The sequence below is a fragment of the Hippocampus guttulatus genome, chromosome 16 (genome assembly GCF_054856545.1).
Source record: "Hippocampus guttulatus isolate MCC_2025c chromosome 16, RoL_Hgut_1.0, whole genome shotgun sequence".
NCBI lineage: Eukaryota > Metazoa > Chordata > Actinopteri > Syngnathiformes > Syngnathidae > Hippocampus > Hippocampus guttulatus.
The window spans coordinates 7,868,116-7,887,920 of record NC_141276.1 but is presented as its reverse complement, the minus strand read 5'-3'; the positions used below and the strand labels follow the sequence as shown (position 1 = coordinate 7,887,920).

Here is a 19,805-nt window from a genome sequence, read left to right as displayed (position 1 = left end):
AAGACAAGCAGAGGTGTGAACCCGTTTACTAGACTGAAATCCTGATTCACAGTGTAAACGTCACCTTAGGACAACCGACAAGATAGAAAGCTTCTTTTCTGTATGACAGACACACGCTGGGTACTGCAAATGCCATCCCGTGTGGCAAGTCTAGTGCCTTTTCCATGAGCATGTCAGAACACAACTTTTTTTTGACTGTGATGCCAAAGTATAAAGTGTCAAATTACAAAACAAAAGGGGTACTTTTTTCTTTTTTTTTGGGAACGAGTTTGTCTTACAGCTCATCCCGTGCCGTGCTGTCCAACGGCGACTGCAACACGTCCGAGTTCTGAGCTTCGGTGCTGAGCTGCCCCTGCTCGTGAGTTTTACCCGAACGTCCTCGGTCCCAGTCCGTGCGGATCTTGTCGTTGTCCCACACAGTGGACGTTTCCGTGTCGCTGATGTATCCCGAGTCCCCTGTGTAATGGGTGGGGTACACCAGGAGGGGCTCCGCCGAGAAGGCTTTCAGGTCACGCGTTTCGAACTGCTCCATGTAGTCGGTCCTGGGAGGAGGAGGGGGGAGGTCCAATTTGAACAAATAAGCACAAAATCTATCCTCTGCCAGTTGTTCACCCGCAGTAATATTTGTGCAGCGCTAATGGAACCGACAAACTAAACGGTGTTCGAAAACAGTTGTTTGTTTACATTCAAATGCGAATGATGTCATCCACGTTATTACAGTCTTCCATCTTGGTCCTTGTTTCATCAACGAATGAATGAATGAAATGAAAGTTGATTTTGATGTCAGTGAGCCAACTGAAAAATTCGGCAAAGGGATCACGTCTGTGTAAAAGTGTAAAACTCACTTACACTGGATGTTTATTGTACATGATGGGGAGAAACTCGTCCACCGGCAGCACCCGCTTTAAAGGCTCAGCTCTTAACAGCTTCTCGGCTCCCTGCAGGGATATCATGTAACCCAGAGTCCAATAGGAATAGTCGGCTTCCACCAGGTTATGGATGTTTGGCACCGCTTTCTCCGAGTGGTCCACTTGCATTCGCTTGCGGCCGATGTAGCTGGCAAAACAAGAGCGAGATTCAGAATCCGGGCACATATGTCATCTACAGAGTTTATTTGGATCTCCGATTGAAAGGTTTCCCCCCACAAAATTGCTGACTTATGATTAAAAGTCTTTGAGGGTCGGCGGGGGGGGGGGGGGGGGGGGTAAAAAAAATGTAATCACGCTCACATGAGATCCCAGTCGAGTCCCTCGTCCTCGATTTCATTCATCAGATAGATGAGACGGCGCTTGAAAAAGATCTCGAAGCGCAGGTCGTCTTCGATCACCAGAGAGGTGAGCAGGCCGCGCTCGACGATCTGACCACAAATTCAGAAATCGCAATCAGAATGTCCACGGATCACGTTGATGATGATCATATCACAGTTAATGGACTGGGTCATGGCTTGCTGACCTCTTTCCAGATGTTGTAGTGCGAAAGGAAGCATCCCAGCTCTCCTTTGGTCAGCGGGCGGCCGTGATAGGGGTCGCTGTACCCGGGAAGCATGTGGATGCCCATCGCCTGAACGTCACTGATATTCAAAGCCCTTCGAGCAGACAAGGGGGGAAAGAAATGTAGTTTTCATGACTTCGTTTTTGTTAATTGTAATAAAATGCTTCTGGCCAATCCTGCATGTACTATGGAAAAACAGACACCATCGGGTCACGAATTTAATCTCACTTTCCGTCGACAGCCTCAGTGACCTTGCAGTCAATCTCCTGCTCGTGGAGAGCTCTCAGCATGCGCTCCCTGCGGTCAGTGCGCCTTCGGAGGTTGATCATGAAGACCTTGCCGCACAAGAAGCACTCCTTGCAATTGCACATTCCGAACCACAACAGCTAATAAAGGAGTTCGGGAGTAAACACTATTAAGGTTTACAGGTACTGCTACATGGATGCTAGTTTTATTTGCCCACCTATGGCATTTTGGATTGCATGTTTGCATTAAGCTAGCAGACTTTCACAATCCTCTTCGTTCGAGGTACCACTCTAATTGAGCAGGGAAGCATGCTGAGGGACAAAATTGTCCTCGCTTACCTCATCGAAGCCCAATTTATCCGGGTGTTTAGAGGGAGCAGGAATATACTTGGACGGCAATACCGGGGGATGTCGTACTACAAAGACAGCCAGTGCTCCTGTTAGTTGTCCGTTTAGCGCAGCGAGCGTAGCAGACTTGGTACTACTCACTGTTCACTTCCAGCAGGCAATGCATAAAGCTCTCGGTTTCGTCTTGCAAGGTATTGTGGGCGCGCAGCGGCACGGGGATATAGCCGTATATCTCTCGGTTGCACACGAACATCTGCACGTCTGTTTGAGGGCAGAGAATGACACAGTTAGCGTAAAACAATGAAAGCAAAGTGCACAAACCGTAAGAAGCACACTTTGGATATTTTTAACTCGGCCCATCTCTGTGCGCTTGGGAAAAAATAGACATTTAATTATCCATCCGAAGTGAGTGTGTGAACGTCACAATTGAAAAATGTTTAGGAAAAAAAAAGGGCATTTTGTGTACTTGGCCTTCACCTGCCATCCGAGCTGAGTAGGCGAAGACGATGATGTCATCGAAGGCCCAGTTGTACTCAGGGTGCGGCGGATGAAAGGCCAGCTGCCTGGACGCCTCCTTCCGCAGGTCTATCAGGAAGGTGGAGTGCACCATTGGCACCGCAAAACAGCCCTTTCGCACACGCTTCCTCATAGGGATGTAGGCCGGGGTGCGCTTGTAGTAGCCCTGACGAAGAAAAACGGGGGATCAGTCCACGAACGCTCATCATTGTTGTCAGCGTCCAAAAGAAGAACTTGGCGAGAACCTGGCTGGTCATCCCACACCAGAAGTTGGAATAAGCCGCCCGGGAATCCAGCATTGGGGCGATGACTGTCTTATTCTCGCTTATGAGATCCCAGAGGACGTTTGGGTTGGTGAGTAGGTTGTCACAGTCCATCAGCTGCACAAGAATCGAACAGTTTGTGCATCAAATTTCGGAGTGCAGTTTACCTTCACGGAGACGGAAATACCCGCTAGTGTGTGTGTGTGTGTGTGTGTGTGTGTGTGTGTGTGTGTTACGGCCACCAGAGGGCAGTATAATACATATAGCACAGAGACTCTCTCTCTCTCTCTCCTCACAACTGTGGAATTTGTGGGAAAAAAATTAGACATCAAATTAATTTATGGAGGTATGAACAACTTAGGTATTTTACGACTAAAGTAATGTTAAATAATAGACAATAAATGAGGGTTAAACAGCCTAAAATTACAGCACACACTCTCTTTTCTGTACCAGAGGCCAAAGTCTCTTGACATCCGCAGCGCAACAAACGCGCCAAAGCTTCTGGATGTTACATGTGGCTAAATTACACCCCAAGCTCAAAAGCTGCAGTGAGCAGGCAGGGCTCGGGAGTACAAATAGAAACATGCAGAGGTTCATCTTTGTGCCACTGCGAGGCAACATCGCAGATGAACCACACCAGAACCGATAGGCGGCAGACAAATATGACAGCGTCTAATTCCAATTTCCAGCGCCAAAAATGTCCCTGTACTTAGCCGTTGACTATGATTGGACTACAAAGATATACCATCGTGGAGACTTTGATCTTTGCATGACATGGAAGACTTTTTTTTGACTGGTTTAGTCCTACTTGGCTGCTTTTCTGACTTCCAAGCAAGTGGAGACATTGCGTTGTATGTGGCATACAGCGTGGGATTGCGAATCCCTGCGCATGAACAAGCATGCAGTGGCCTTTTTTTATTTCTTTCTTTTTTTTTAAACAATCCATTTCTAGTTGCTGTATTTCTTTCTACTGCGCAAGGTGCCAAGAAACGATTGGACGAATTGTATGAGTCCGCCTTTATTAAATCGACATACCATGAAGTAGTCAGCCCACATCTCACGGGCCGACTCCAGTGCAACTTGCCGCAGCTTCATGACGTGGTCGTAACGGGGGTCCGGCCACTGTTTGGGACTCTCTTCGTCCTCGTAGCGACTGCAACAGACATCCGGAGCTCATCTTCAACCTCCTCAATGTCAACAACTTCAGCAAGCACTTAGTACAAATCAACCAACCTGGGCTCCTCTTTTGGCCTCCACTCCACATAATGGTAAAGATCCTGCACCTTAACTAGCCAGTCACGCAAGATGGCCGTGGTGTTGTCCTCGTTATGATCGGTCGCCACCCTGTCAAAATGTAACGATAAACAAGATCTAAAGGGTTACAAAAAGCAGAAAAAAAGGACATCTCTAGAAGTTGGGTAATGGGATCACATTGTGTGCAAGCTGTGGGAATGAGGGCAAGTGTTAACGATACAAAACAAAAAGCTCAACATCTACACATTTGAATGTGACGGGCAGTTGCAGGAGTTGCATCACCGTGATTGGCAGTATGCATGGGCTAGTTAGTCTTGGTTTCAAAACCACAAAACTTTCTGTGGTGCTACAGTATAAAAACTGTTGTTTTTTTTATAGTCATCAGTGTCCCAACTTCTCCGCAGCTTAGTTTAGCATACAAAGGACGCTACATTTACGAGTGTTCCACCATTCACTTCTTGACAACTTTGAGGACACATTAAGATACTGTATTACTGCTAGCGCTAATCGGCTAACTAGTACGGCTAACATCAGTTTGTTTACGTCACAATGCTGATGAGCACATTAGCAGCTCCCCGTTTTCTGAGAAATACATAATTTCACTGTTGGACTCCATTTGGAATCTATTTAACAAGTAAAATCCAATTCTTTCAAAATAATACATTTTAAAGCTGTATTTGTAACACAGTGAGACCATGATAATTTGGCCCGTGGTTAGCATACCAACATGACCTGATAAAGTCTCAGGCCTCGGAGCCTCGAGAAAACTAACGATAAATTCATTACTTTTTCCAAATACAACACAACGGTAATGAAAATGGTTTCCGTGAAATCAACCCCTATAAAATGGCGACTCCTCAAGAAAAAGAACCATGTCTGTGTATCGCGGCTTATTGAAGAAATTAATTAAGGCAAAATAATTGCGTTCTTACTCTGAAGAGTCCTCTAGCAGATGTGCACATGGTTAACTTGACTTTGACATTAGCTCATTTACTGTACTCACTTAAATAACCACGGAAGGAGGAGGGGGGTGGGGTCAAACTGCCTGAGCTGCTTTGTTTCCATGAGCTCGACCCCCCCCCCCCAAAAAAGAAAAAAAAGCCCCGTGTGGCTCGAACTTACGACCCTCAGATTGTGAGACAGACGCGCTGCATGCTGCGCCAACAAGGCTCCGCTCTCCATAACATTATATTGTCAAGTAGCGGTACTGAAGACTCCTGTGGGCGAAATAGGCTTTACAAATACCCGCCCCCCCCCAAAAAAAAAGGCCAGTTGGTTTTTGAAGGCAATGTAAATGCACGAAAGTATCAGTGAGTGCTTGTCTTTTCACATTAACACAATTTGCTACTCACTCTATAAATGTAAAATGTTGGGGGGGGGGATGCTGAACTCAGCATTTTCAAATTTTTACTTGCTGAGAATAATTTTTTTTTTTTTAAGATTTCCGATCATTCAACATTCACAAAAAAAAAAACATGTTTACGCATGATAGCATTGGAGCAAAGTTTGGCTCTCAGCATTCTCCCAAATAGCAGTTACTTCCTCGCTGTCTGTGGATGAATGCCAGGATTCTTGGTGTGTGAATGTCGGCAAACGCACTTTTCATGCTTATTCATTCATTTGCAATATGCGAATGCGGGAATGTTTCTGTGTGAACATCCTGACTCTTAGCATTAAAATGAACTTGTGAACCTACGATAGCATTCATGTGAATGCGTGTCTGATCAAAAGGCAAACGACGTGGGGTACCTCATGGGGCAGTCATTGAACCCATTTTGTTCACTCTGTTTATATTCCCCTTGGGTCAATTGTGAGTGATTTAATGTTATTTTGGCAGACTTATTTACAAGTAACGGCATGATCAAACGATTCCAAGTTCCCTCCGAGCCATTAGTTTTTCTCTGCTGCTAAAAATGAACAAAGTCAGGGCTTTCTTTTGTAAGCATAAAAGATCCATCTTTTCCAGGTGCGGTCTAACCAGCGGCAAAAAATCTCCGCTTTTACTTATTTGGTAGGCTGCGATGTCAGCACTTCCAAATAGGGGCACGCTGGAAACCGGGGTGTCATCGTCATCTTCCTGTTGCCGTGCAACAATTTCACACTGAGTCTCACTGTCATTTCCCACATGAGCACTTATGTCCTCCCTCAGTAGTTCCACAAATAGCGGTAAGCTACTAAAAAGCAAAAGCTACATGGGTCTTAATCAGCATGAACCTGCTTTTATTTGGACTTTACAGAATTAAACAAGGCAGCGTCAACACACTCAATAGCTCCGAGTTGTGTTACGAGCCAATTTTATCTTCGTATGGACTACATCCAGACAGTCTGGAATGGGACACATTTCTCAGGAGTGTGTGAGAACACTGCAGCAGCTCCCTGTAAAGCTATCGCTCGTCTACAAGTCCTCAAACATGACATGCAACCTTTGCTCCAATAAATGTTTGTCCAAAGCCTGTTGGTGGTACATTCACAAGTAGCTTTCATTTTTTTGGGCCTTGCGTCTTGCGTATAAAGCTTCAAATGTAGACACAGAATCCATTGCTGATGGCTTGCTTACAAAAAAAAAAGTCTCCCACATGTGCATGTGTTAACAACACATGCACATGTGGGAGACTTTTTTTTTTGTTGACAACACATGCACATGCAGCTGTATGGATAAAACTGTCATCGCTTGAGGGCAGTTTTGGATGGCCACCAAAATGGGAGGGGAGGGGGCAATAGCTTGGCCCGCATGAATGGAGCCACATAAGGTGAAACTGGTGTGTGACAAGCATACCTCCTCGGGGTTTAGGTGCGGGTGGGCTGTTGCGGCATGTTGTTAAACTCAAAAACGTGTACCGCCCCTCACTTTTGCTTGAGAGAGAACTGAGAGTTACATACATATTGCGTGTAAATAAGTGTTTAAAGACCCCGTAAAGTGAATTCAAAGCTGAATTTAGAAATACATTATACAAGTTTGAAGGCAATTCCTGGAAAAAAACATGCAAAGACTTAACAATGTCGTACTGAATTGTTCAGCTATAGCGCTCGAGCATTTTGCACCATTTCAGTTTTCCAGATTTTTTTTAAGCACGGCAAAAACAGTGACTGAGTTGTGTATTTTGTCGTCTGGAACGCCCCCGTTTTGTTATTTAAGGGAAAGTCAAGTCAAAAATGGGTTTTAAAAATATGTTCCAAGCATCTCAGCAGTCTAAACGTGGTATTCTGATTAATATGTGTTTGTGAAATATCAATTGAGCAGAAAAGTCCACCTGTTTTTACTCATCTCAGGGGGCTGCCATTTTGCACTGTGAGGTCATTTTCAGTTGGCAGCAAGTGGCGGGTACAAAGCAAAATGGCAGAGCTGAGACATAGAGAAAAAAGGGTGGATTTTTCTGCTTAATTCATATTCCACAACATTAATCAGAGTATCGTGTTCAGACTGGTGTGATCGCATCGAACATATTCAAAAAATGTTTGACGTGACCTCCGCTGTCATCGGGATGTTTTGGTGTGAATGCTTGCCTCTCAACATTCAAACAATACCCCGAATGTCATCATGCATCAAAGTGCACTACTGTTATTACTGTTAGAGTGCTCCATTAACCTGACATGCATGTTTTTGGAATGTGGGAGGAAACCGGAGTACCCGGAGAAAACCCACGCAGCCACACGGGGAGAACATGCAATCTCAACGCAGGAAGGCAGGAGTTGGAATTGAATCCTGCACCTCTGCACTGTGAGGCGGACATGCTAACCGGCCGTCCACCGTGCCGCCCTGATTTGCAACACTCAAACAAAAATAACAATCGTTTTTTCCCCCCTCAGAATGAATTATACATTGGGGAAATGTTTTGTGTTAAGATTGCACTCATGACAAAACAGTTACGGGACATCATGCCATGAGTGCGAATGCTCATCTCTCAGCATTCACAAGCGTGTAAGCAAACTGTGGGATGGTCCCGACTATATATGACCAACAAACATCTTAGAAATAATCCCTGTTGAGTTAACGCGCTACTCCTTATCCTGCGATGACTGGAGATGGCTGTGCATCACTGGACACCCAAACACTCAACCCCACCCCCGCTCGCCTCCACGTATACAGATCAATGTACATCATACTCACTACAGACACACGTGGGGCACAGGAGCACAACTTGATGCAGAATTTTTACAGCCGCTCATGAACATCATACCTTCCACCAAAGCATGCACTTTTGAAAATATTTATGTTGGGAAAACTGCCAACACTTTATAGAGGTGGTAGTGGGGGTGGGGTTCCTCTCTCACCACACGGCAATGCGTTCTTTGGGGTAGTCGAGGCGCTCCACGGAGCCCAGCACGTAGGGCAAGGAGTGCTCCGAGTTGCGGCAGATGAGGGCGAGCACGACCCGGGGAGCCAGAAGCGGTGATTCGGGGCTCCAGCGCTCCTCGGCGAAGTAGCCCAGGGAGGGCGTGCAGAAGCCGCACAGCAGACACAGCAGAGCCGAGACGACGCCGCGGCTCATGGCGATTCCTCGGATGGAATTCGTCTGCATAAATAAATGTGAGTGGTGGACGGTGGTGCACACAATGCTATCCGCCTCGGCTGGGTGCAATCTTGTAAACCGGGAGAAAAAAAAGATATTGTGCTGTTGTAGCGGAGCTGCAAAGTTGGGCTTTAAAGGGGAGGACGGCGTCATGTTAAAGGGAGGGAGGAGAGAACTTCGCCACTGTGGGAAATCAACCATTCATCGCAATCAATATGAGCAACTTAAAAGGAATCAATAAGGTAGTCCAACACATAGTGTCTTTTGCAAATTTGTTTCGTTCCATTTTTTCTTCACTATCTGAGGGGAAAACAATTTTGACAGGTATTACAAAACACTGTTTTCACCAATCCCATGTTTAATGTAAATTAAGCAACAGTACAGATACACCCACAAGTCACTATTAATTTAAAATTTGTGAATTCCTTGTCAGGTATCTGTTGGACAAACGTGAGGCCATCGGTGTTGCCGGTAACACGTTACTCAATAATGGCTGTTACTATGAGTAACTAGTAATGTAACGCATTACTAATATAGTAGGAGGAGGAAAGTTACTATTCAACAACTTAACACATTATTAATGAGTGTTGGCAAAATGCATCTATTTTCAGGAAAGGTGAAAGCAATAGACAATCTAACAAACTACTTTTCATTACGGAAAATAACAGTATTAAAGAGAAACGATTTACATCTTCAACGGTGAAGCATTATGGGATGATGTCATCTACGCCTCATCACCGGGAGGAGTGACGTCACGTATTTGCCAAGTCACGTTTGAAGCACTCTGCCATCTCACGTGATGCACACCGAGAAAGAAAGTCACTGAGCTGAGTTTGCAACAATAAAAATGAAAAAAAAAAAAAGTTCGCTGTACACTCCGTACTGTAGACAAAGTGTTATCTAGCTTTAAAAATAACGACATCAGCTTCTTCTCTCTTTCTCCATTTGGTCTAGCGAAATAAATCATTGGGAATGAAAAAAAGGATTTCAGCTTCTTTGTCATCGGAAAGCGTTAAAGTTTGGCCCCAGAACCGAGCCTCTCCACCTTCATCGTTAAAGCAGCGGCGGCGGGCTCGTCGATGAGCCACAACAGCTCCCCGTTAGTCGGGTGGACGCGGGCTGCCGGAAACGGCGGACCCTCTCGTCCCTCCAGAACCTCCTGCAGGTAAATAATCAATACAGCGCCACATCAACCCCACAATAATCGAATACAATGGTAAATTGATTTATAATCGCTTTGTTGATTTTTTTTTTTGCTTTGTGCTACAGATACACTCAAGTAAAGAGAAAAAAAATGCAACTGAAATAGGGTAATGCCCTGGCATGTGTGCAAGGAGAGCCATATTCTCAAAATGGCACCGCGTGAGTGGCTGCCTTTCCAGCAGCTCCTATATTTTGTTGTTCTACTTCTTCCTTTCATAACTTTGCTGCTGTGAATCGGGAATTTCTCCATTGCGAGACTAATAAAGGTTTTCTTATCTTATCTTAGCCAATGTACTTTCAGCCGTTTATTGGACGGGATAAGGAGTCAAACACTCAAATGCGACCTGAAGACACACCATTTTGGTCACTGAAGGAATTATGCAAGTAAGTTTTCGAGATCACCTGGTATGTCAATTGCTTTACCTTCAAAACAGATGCTTTGCTGCCCCCGGTGGACACAAAAGTAGCGCAGCGGGCAGCGTTCACAACTGGAAATGTCATGGTCACACGTTCTGGCGGTGGCTTGGGAGAATCGCTGATGGGAGCCACGATCTTCTGGCTCTCCTGGTCACAGGGTGCGAGCAAAAACAGGTAAACCACATACACAAGCATGAATGACAATACATTGAGTAACACAATGCACAGATGGGACAAGTTTGCAATCTTATAAATAATAAAAGTTTTATCAATCAGGGATAAATTCTCTTTATACTTAGATAACAGTTAAGAATGTAAATAAGTAACTTATATCCGTACACATAATGTTATATGATGGAGATAGTATAAGGATCTGTATTCTGCATGTCTGGATGTGGAGCAGACTGCTATTTTTCTTTTAAGTGATAAACATAGAGCGCAGCCCTCACCTCTAAAAGAGGGTGTTCAGGGAAGAGGGAGCATGTGTGTCCATCTGGCCCCATGCCCAGCAGGAGCAGGTCAAACACGGGAATGTCGTCATCGGGAAAAGCCTGTGCAAGATTGGACATAACACACTAAACCGTAAAAAAATAATCATTCAGCAAAGTGGTACCACACATATTTTTTTGAAAGGATGTTGAACCTTTCTCAGTTTGCCAGAGTAATCCTCAGCACACTCACTCACTCCGAGTGAGAAGTCAATGGCCAAGATTGCGTCATCTGGGATGTTGATTTTTGAAAATAAATGACTCTAGGGACAAAAAAAAAAAGAGAGATTTTTACCCTGGATACAATCAAACAAATACATATCTTACCTTGTAGAGGCCATAGGTGCTGTCAGGGTTGTCAAATGGCACCACTCTCTCATCACAGAAGCCCACCACCCATTTGCTGCAGTCCAGGCCTGGCACAGCAAGCAGCTCCTTGGCGAGCATGGTCACCAGACTCCCTCCAGAGAGTCCCAGGGTGAACCTGCCCCGGGAGTTGACCGCTTGCTCAGCCCGAGAGGTCACCAAGTGGGCCAGCGCCGGGCCAAGTTCTACCGAGGTGGGGAACACCACCACTCTCCTGCCTGCCATATTGTCTGTGTAAGGGCAAAGGGGAATTTGAGCAATGCTTTTTGTGAGCAATCGTTGTTTGTCAAGACCTCATGATGACATTTCATTGGAACAAAGGCCAGTTTGAGCATTTATTTTTCTTTCTACAGCACACTTCATTCTCAAGGCAACTCAATGCGCTTCACACGATCAAAAGCACAACAAAACAGAATTATATGGTGAACAGGTGTGCTGCTTAAACTCACGTTAAATTAGACAGTAAATACGTTTTCAAATTAATTCAATTTTTACAGAAAGCGATATGGACAATTCCATTCTTAAGAACCACGAACACAAACTGAAACAAGTACATTGTCTAGTGTTAAAACAGCCTGTTCTGTACTTACTTAATACAGGATCCGCAATCGTAAACGCTGAGGATTTTCAGTCGGCGACGGTAAAAATCACTTCCTGGGATGACTTTCCAGCCAATCACGTGTCGGTTTTAGACCGCGGTGCATTATGGCCATTGTTGTCTCTAATTAAAACAAGACAAAACATATCTTAGCAAAGTATTTAAAAAGACAACAAATTAAACATTCCAGAAATTTTTTTCGTATGTGACTTTATTTACTGTGGGTGAATAGTAAGAGTGTACGAAGAGGATTTTCGTGTTAGGTACCTAAATCCCGGAACATATTTCTGTAGCCAATCATATTCTACGTTTACATCGCGATGCATTGTGGTAAATTGAGTCTCCGATCCAGACACCCAGATAAAACTCGTCTTTAGTCTGGTATTAAGAAATGCAACTAATGAAATTGCAGAGAAATAGTATTAAACGTGTAAATGGCGTGTGTGAGTACAAAGACTGCATGAAAAATATTTTTCGATTGCTAAACCTTCAGTAACCAATCACATTTTTATTAGACCACTGTTTTTATGGTATGCGCGTTGTTTTTCCTTGTCAGGTTACTGAAATACATTTTATTTTTGAACTCGGGGTTTAATGTAAAACAAAGACTTGAAATTGTGTGTGATTTTCCCCAAATTATTCATTTTGACCAAATCTGTTCTGGCCGCAAGGGGACAGCCGTAGTTCTGGTCTTGGTGTAGCCTGGTGAACTTTTGGGGGGCAAAGAAGAAGAAACAAAGGGGGGTGGACTTGTGTTGTTTCCATGCGTACGACTTCTCTCGCGTTAAAGTCCTTAATTCAAACAATATGACGGCTTTCTGCTTCCAGACACAGCTCGTGTCCATCATGGACGCGTTGTGCAACGCGGCCGTGACAGAAATCGGCAAGCTGGTGGAGATTGAGTCGAAAATGCTGAAAATCGAGATCACTCGCGGCCGTAACGAAATCGCATCTCTCACCGAGAAGCTGAATCTGATGGAGACTTTGCTCCACATGGCGCAGCGGGGCAGGCCGCAGGACGCCAGGGAAGGCTCGGAAACCGCCGCGCTGGAGCCTGATAGGACAAGACCTGTCTTCAAAAGGTAAGCTTGTTTTTCTTCCATCTTAGCATTCCCTGAGTCGACATGCAGGCTGGAGATACCAGGGAAGTGTAATCATGGCCGCACAAGGTACTGACTCTAAAACGGTTGCGCTCTAGTGAGTTGACATGGGAGACCATCAGCTCCTCACCCGAGACGAGCACATCAGTGCAAGATGAGCAGCATCCCGCAGTTGAGGTTTGTGTTTCCAGTGGGTACCGTGCTGTATTGTGCAGTAGGATAATTGCACTATTTCCCTAATTAGACGCTTCGGTTACCAACTGAGCATCCTGAGCTGGTGGTAAAAGAGGAGCCGACGGAGGTGGACAACAGAGAGACCGAACAAGAAAGATCAAGTCAAAGCAGTGAGTTTGGAACCGTTTCTTGTATTTAAGGCTTCTATATTCATGTAAGCGTCAGATTCTGTAAATTGAACCCAGATCCGATCCACAACATGCCTTTGTAAGCAAAAAATATGGTCTTCTCATTCCTGGGACGTCACGTGTAAATGTGTCTAAGCAAGTGGGGGGTTAGCTCCAGTACTTTGGAGCTAACAATATGTTTTCCTTTTTTTAATTTAACCACTTTTAATATGTTTTAATAACAGACACCCAGAAAACTCCAGATGTGAGCCAGCACCACAAACCCGCCTCGGAACGCCATCTTCCCGTGTACCTCGACTGCTTCGTTAGCCTCAACGAACGCCCTTGCATCACTACGCCCAACAGGAGGGAAGCACAGTGCAACCCCCTGCAGAAACCTCTGCACATAAGCCACGAGGCCGGCAAAGGTTCACCTGCTAACGCAACAGCCCAAAGCTCGCCTAGGAGCACCAAGATACACCACCTGAGGACCGCCGCCCGTGCCAAGCAGATCGTTTGCTTGCAGTGCGGGAAGAGCTACCGCTGCTACAGCCAGCTTGAAATCCACCAGAGGAGTCACACGGGAGAAAAGCCTTTCCGATGCACGCTGTGCGGGAAACGCTATGCCCAACAGGGCCACTTGTACACCCACCAGCGCACACACACCGGGGAGAAGCCGTACCGCTGTCACATTTGCGGTAAGGGCTTCATCCAGAAGTGCACCCTGGACATGCACAAGCGCACGCACACGGGAGAAAAGCCCTTTGTGTGCGCGCAGTGCGGCAAGGGCTTCACAAAGAACTGTAATTTGAAAAAGCACCTCTTGGTGCACCTCGAGTCCGATATGCAACTCTGCGGTGATAGCGCGGTCACGCTAAGTGAGCCGTTCTCGAATGAAACCTCATCCAACACTGTGGCCAGTCACACGTAACTTGCTCAGCTACTTGTCCAAAATAGGAACACTATCGAAATTAAAATGAGGGCTACAACTAATGCTTAATTTAATAATTATAAAATATAAATAAATAAAATTCTAAACTGATACTGCAGAGAACGCATGATTATAAATTATGATTCAGTTCCTGGTTCGGTCCGTAACCTGTCATAAAATTGGCAAAAACTAGGGCCTGACCGAAATCAATTTTTTTTAGGTTGATTATGACATTTGGGAGAATAAAATTCTGATAACTACATATCGAGTGAAAAACATCTTATTGCTTAAAACAGTAGATTTGTGGAGCTTTCCAACAGAGTGATACATTTAAAAACAGCAAAACTTTTGGAGGGGCTGGGGGGGAAGGGATGGCAGTGTTCGAATGCCATTTTGTAACCAAAAAAAAAAAAAACCTTGCAAAACTCGACTGATTTTTGCCAATTATAAAAGAGCTCAAATCGGCTCCTAAAATCAGCTGGTTGATTAATCGGTTGGACTTGAGCAAAAATGTTGATTGTTGTTTTCTGAAGCAAAAGCAGTTTTCAAATGTTTGGTTTGGAAAGAAAACCAAATAGAACACAAAGATGATCAGTCAAATTTCACGAAGAAGAATATTTACTGTTGTGAGATTGAAATGAGCAGTTTTAAACTAAACGAGGTGTCGAAATTATCAAAATATGTATCGATCAAAAGGGCGGCCCGGTAGTCCAGTGGTTAGCACGTCGGCTTCACAGTGCGGAGGTACCGGGTTCGATTCCACCTCCGGCCTCCCTGTGTGGAGTTTGCATGTTCTCCCCGGGCCTGCGTGGGTTTTCTCCGGGTGCTCCGGTTTCCTCCCACATTCCAAAAACATGCATGGCAGGCTGATTGGACGCTCTAAATTGTCCCTAGGTGTGAGTGTGGGCGTGGATGGTTGTTCGTCTCTGTGTGCCCTGCGATTGGCTGGCAACTGATTCAGGGTGTCCCCCGCCTACTGCCCGGAGACGGCTGGGATAGGTTCCAGCACCCCCCGCGACCCTAGTGAGGATCAAGCGGTTCGGAAAATGGATGGATGGATGGATAGCCTGTCCGTGGCGTGATGCATTGTGCTTTCGTTAGCATTAAGATGGCAGACCTTTGTAAATTATGTAGAATCAGAATCATCTTTATTGGCCAAGTATGTAGAACACACAAGGAATTTGTCTCCGGTATAACACGCTGCATTAGTATCATCGTAAACGACAGATCATTGAACCATTTTAGAGTAACCAGTAGCAGTATTTGTAGTACAAGAAGAGTGACTACGTCAGTGACTGTTTAAGGAGTTAATGGCTAGAGGGAAGAAGCTGTTTAAGTGTCTACTGGATTTGGTGCGCATGGATCTGTAGCGTCTGCCTGAGGGGAGTAGCTGGAAAAGGTGGTGGGCAGGGTGCGGGGGATCCAGGAGGATTTTCCGTGCCCTTGTCTTGATTCTTGCAGTGTGCAAGTCCTCAAGAGTGGGTAGGGCGGTGCCAACGATTTTTTCCGCCGTCCTAACTGTCCGTTGAAGTCGGATTTTGTCCTTTTTTGTGGCGGCCCCAAACCAAACCGTGATGGAAGAACACAGGATTGATTCGATGACTGCCGTGTAGAACTGTCGTAGCACCTCCTGTGGCAGGCCATGCTTCCTCAGCAGCCTCAGGAAGTACATCCTCTGCCGGGCCCTTTTCAGGATGGAGATGGTGTTGACTTCCCACTTCATGTCCTGGGAGACTGTGATTCCCAGGAACTTGAAGGTCTCGACGGTTGACACGGGGCAGTTGGATAGTGTGAGGGGCAACTGTGGAGAAGAGTGTTTCCTGAAGTCCACGATCATCTCTACAGTCTTGAGCGTGTTCAGCCCGAGGTTGTGTCGGCTGCACCAGAGCTCCAGCTGCTCCACTTGTTGGCGGTACGCAGACTCGTCGCCGTCTTTGATGAGACCGATGACCGTGGTGTCGTCAGCGAACTTTATGAGTTTGACAGCTGGATCTGTTGAGGTGCAATCGTTTGTGTAGAGAGAGAAGAGCAGTGGAGAGAGGACACATCCCTGTGGGGCTCCAGTGCTAGTGGTGCGTATTGATGATGTTGTTGCTCCCAGTCTCACCTGTTGTGTCCGTCCCGTCAGGAAGCTGAGGATCCACTGGCAGATCGTAGGGGACACACCGAGGTGGAGAAGTTTGAGGGTGAGGAGTTCCGGGATGATGGTGTTGAACGCAGAGCTGAAATCCACAAACAGAATCCTTGCATAGGTCCCTGTGCTGTCGAGGTGCTCGAGGATGTAGTGCAGACCTATGTTGACCGCGTCTTCCACAGACCTGTTTGCCCGGTAGGCAAACTGGAGAGGGTCCAGCAGGGGTCCGGTGACGTTCTTTAGGTGGTTCAGCACAAGGCGTTCAAAGGACTTCATGACCACAGACGTCAGGGCGACAGGCCTATAGTCGTTCAGTTCCGATGTTGCCGATTTCTTGGGAACTGGGATGATGGTAGACTGTTTGAAGCAGGATGGGACCTCACACAGCTCTAGGGATCTGTTGAAGATTTGTGTGAAGACCGGAGCCAGCTGGTCAGCGCAGACTTTCAGGCAGGAGGGGGACACTTTGTCGGGCCCCGCAGCTTTCTTGATCTTCTGCTGCTTGAAGAGCCGTCTCACGTCCTGTTCGTGGATCTGTAGTGGAGAAAAAGAGGGTGGAGGGGTAGATAGAGTAGTTTCTGGTAGAGGTGGGTGTGTGTGGGAAATGGGGGTGTCCTTTTCAAATCGGCAGAAAAACATGTTTAGTTCATTAGCAAGACCCTTATTGTTCACTGTTTGGGGGGATGGCATTCTATAGTTAGTGATTGCTTTCAGGCCATTCCATACAGATGCAGAGTCGTTAGCAGAGAACTGGTTTTTCAGCCTCTCTGCATAGCTTCTCTTAGAGATGTTAATTTCCTTTGTCAATTGGTTTCGGGCGTGTTTGTACAGTGCCCGATCTCCACTTCTAAATGCGGCCTCTTTCTCTTTCCTGAGTTGCCTGAGTTTGGGAGTAAACCATGGCTTGTTATTGTTGAAGGAGCGGAAGGACTTCGTTGGTACACACATGTCCTCACAGAAACTGATGTATGATGTTACAGTGTCTGTGTATTCATCCAGTGTGCCCGTTGAAGTTTCAAAGACGCCCCAATCAGTGCAATCTAAGCATTCTTGTAGAGCTAGCTTTGCTTCATCTGTCCATTTTTTCACAGTCTTAACAACCGGTTTAGCACATTTGAGTTTCTGTCTGTATGTAGGTATTAAGTGGATTAAATTGTGGTCAGAAAGACCCAATGCTGCACGGGCGACCGATCGGTATGAATTTTTGATTGTTGTATAGCAGTGGTCTAGAATGTTGCCTTCTCTGGTGAAACAGTCGATGTGCTGCTTATATCTGGGAAGTTCACGGTTAAGGTGTGCTCTATTAAAATCGCCCAAAATTATCAGGGGTGACTCTGGGTATTTTAGTTCGAGGTTGTTTACTTGTTCGGCTAGCGTTTGTATCGCCGTGTTAGCGTTAGCTTGTGGCGCAATGTAAACACCGATTAGTAAAAAGGAGGTGAACTCACGTGGCGAGTAGAATGGCTTGCAGTTTAGAGACAGCGACTCCAGGTCCGGGCTGCAGTGTGCGTCGAGCTTCGTGACATCAGTGCACCATTCTTCGTTGATATAGAAGCAAATCCCGCCACCTTTCGATTTCCCTGATAGCTCCGTGTCGCGGTCGGCTCGGAGAAGGCGGAAGCCGGGTAGATGTAGCGCGGAATCCGGGTGGCGGTCACTGAGCCAGGTTTCAGTGAAGCAGAGCGCAGCAGAACGTGCAACGTTTTTGTTGGTCTTTGTGAGGAGAAGAAGTTCATCCATCTTGTTTGGCAGAGATCGTAGATTAGCAAGATGGATCGATGGGAGCGGGGTTCGAAATCCGCGCTGCCGGAGCTTGACGAGCACGCCGGCTCTCTTCCCCCTCCTCCGGCGGCGTTTCCATGCTCCGTACAGCGCAGCCGCTCCGCTCGCGATTAGCTCCGAAAAACCTTGTGGGTTTTCGCGTGCTGGTGAAAAAAGACCGAGCGTAGACTCCCCAATGCGCAGCAACTTTTCCCTCGTGTAAGTAAGCCGCTCAGGGTCGCCAAAAACTAACGAAAATGACAAAAACAGGGATAATACTAGGGAGCGTGTGATTAAATACACAAATGTGTAATTCTCTTTTTTATGTTTAAGTGGCAATTAACAGCTTCAAGAAAGACTGTTTTTTTTTTTAAGAATTGTTCATAAACTGCTACTTCTAGTCCTCAACTCAAGCCAAAAGAATTCTCAAAACTATCAGAACACTTCACATGTTGAAAATTGATGCATGCTTTTGCTATATTTTTGGTGTGTGTGCGTGTGTGTGGACACTGATTAGTGACACATCATATTATTGTAATGGCGGCACGGTGGATGACTGGTTAGCACGTCCGCCTCACAATGCAGAGGTGCAGGGTTCGATTACGGTTCCAGCCTTCCTGTGTGGAGTTTGCCTGTTCTTCCTGTGCCTGCGTGGGTTTTCTCCGGGTACTCCAGTTCCCTCCCACATTCCCAAAACATGCGTGGCAGGTTAATGGAACACTTTAAATTGTTCTTACGTGTGATTGTGAGCGTGAATGGTTGTTCATCGATGTGTGCCCTGCGATTGGCTGGCAACCAGCTCAGGGTTTCCCCTGCCTGTTGCCCAAAGACAGCTGGGATAGGCTCCTGCATACCCGCGACCCTTGTGAGGATAAACTGATGAGAAAATGGATGGAGGGATGTTATTGTACCGGTAATTTTGATGACTGATTACTCTTTTGATTTCCATATTTATTTCATAATTATAACAGTTGCATCTTGTTGTAAGAATGCAGTTTGTCTGCTTGAAATAAATGCTGGTAATGAATCAATTAAATGAATCAATTCTAATCCATTTTTCTATAATAATTTTCTTGTGCTGTGTTATTTTAGTAAACCACTATTTATTCCTTTACTTTGCTTTTTGATGTCTTAAATTCATTTGTTTGTAAATGCTGGATTTTTGTGAAGCACTTTGAGTTTGAAACGTGCTATAGTTAAATCTGCCCTGCCTAATTTGAACACAAATTGGATTATGTTGGCGTTGCTCTTGACAATTGTTCTAGTTTAATTGCATTCTCTCTCTCTCTCTAATTTCTGATGAATAATAGGAATACTTGGTTACTTTATGCCATTTGGAAATCAAACAAAGGCATCTGACTGCGCTGGTAAAAAGGACACTTTGTCGCTCCTCTTTCATCTGTAACTGCTTCAGACAACAAAGTGTATGCAGGAAAGTGGTTAAGAGTGCACGATTGTCTGTGTCTCATGTCTTGTTTTGTATTTTGTCATTTTTTTGTTAACTTTTCTTTTAATGGCAGCGCGGACACCCGCAGCGGCTCCTCTTGTTTTGTGTTGAAAGGGAAGAAATTTCATCTGTGCTGTATGTTTCACATACAGTACATTTGACAATAAAGTTTAATCCAATCCAATCCAAATTTGGATTGCAATTGTAGAACAAACACGATTAAAATACACAAAAATGAACTGGCAAGTTTTGAGAATAACTAGAGCATGAACTAAATGGTTGTTTCAAGACCGTTATAATTGTTTTATACAACAACGACAAATGATTTAAACGTTCTAACGTAATCAAAATTATTTAAAGCTCATATATGGTGCTGCGTTCAAGTACAGCT

At 45.4% G+C, this 19,805-nt stretch overlaps 4 protein-coding genes across 6 annotated transcripts; 1 reads left to right on the top strand and 3 right to left on the bottom strand.

The window, feature by feature from the left end:
- Window positions 1-9: 9 nt before the first annotated feature.
- colgalt1a (collagen beta(1-O)galactosyltransferase 1a) lies at window positions 10-8,844 on the bottom strand. 3 transcript variants are annotated; one of them, XM_086132914.1, is made up of 12 exons: window positions 8,390-8,844; window positions 4,097-4,207; window positions 3,899-4,016; window positions 2,846-2,980; window positions 2,562-2,766; window positions 2,226-2,345; window positions 2,076-2,152; window positions 1,720-1,826; window positions 1,453-1,585; window positions 1,230-1,357; window positions 850-1,056; window positions 10-542 (listed from the first exon to the last, which is right to left on the bottom strand). In XM_086132914.1, exons 1-12 carry the CDS (start codon window positions 8,827-8,829, stop codon window positions 275-277), a joined length of 2,049 nt encoding a protein of 682 aa, XP_085989040.1. In that variant the 5' UTR covers window positions 8,830-8,844; the 3' UTR covers window positions 10-274. The 3 variants fall into 3 exon arrangements, with proteins under 3 accessions (XP_085989040.1, XP_085989042.1, XP_085989043.1); XM_086132916.1 differs by lacking the exon at window positions 8,390-8,844 and adding an exon at window positions 5,121-6,676; XM_086132917.1 differs by having other exon boundaries at window positions 393-542; window positions 846-1,056.
- Window positions 8,845-8,968: 124 nt separating this feature from the next.
- On the bottom strand, window positions 8,969-11,823 carry pgls (6-phosphogluconolactonase). Its single transcript, XM_086132924.1, has 6 exons — window positions 11,693-11,823; window positions 11,064-11,332; window positions 10,892-10,999; window positions 10,698-10,799; window positions 10,255-10,395; window positions 8,969-9,787 (listed from the first exon to the last, which is right to left on the bottom strand). The coding sequence occupies exons 2-6, from the start codon at window positions 11,325-11,327 to the stop codon at window positions 9,641-9,643; spliced, it is 762 nt and encodes a 253-aa protein (XP_085989050.1). The 5' UTR covers window positions 11,328-11,332; window positions 11,693-11,823; the 3' UTR covers window positions 8,969-9,640.
- A 470-nt stretch (window positions 11,824-12,293) lies between these two features.
- LOC147192861 (uncharacterized) lies at window positions 12,294-19,598 on the top strand. Its single transcript, XM_086132923.1, has 4 exons — window positions 12,294-12,782; window positions 12,899-12,977; window positions 13,045-13,144; window positions 13,387-19,598. The coding sequence occupies exons 1-4, from the start codon at window positions 12,508-12,510 to the stop codon at window positions 14,070-14,072; spliced, it is 1,140 nt and encodes a 379-aa protein (XP_085989049.1). The 5' UTR covers window positions 12,294-12,507; the 3' UTR covers window positions 14,073-19,598.
- Window positions 15,232-16,456, bottom strand: LOC147192862 (uncharacterized). The gene is made up of 2 exons (XM_086132925.1): window positions 16,180-16,456; window positions 15,232-16,064 (listed from the first exon to the last, which is right to left on the bottom strand). Exon 2 carries the CDS (start codon window positions 15,907-15,909, stop codon window positions 15,361-15,363), a length of 549 nt encoding a protein of 182 aa, XP_085989051.1. The 5' UTR covers window positions 15,910-16,064; window positions 16,180-16,456; the 3' UTR covers window positions 15,232-15,360.
- Window positions 19,599-19,805: the final 207 nt, after the last annotated feature.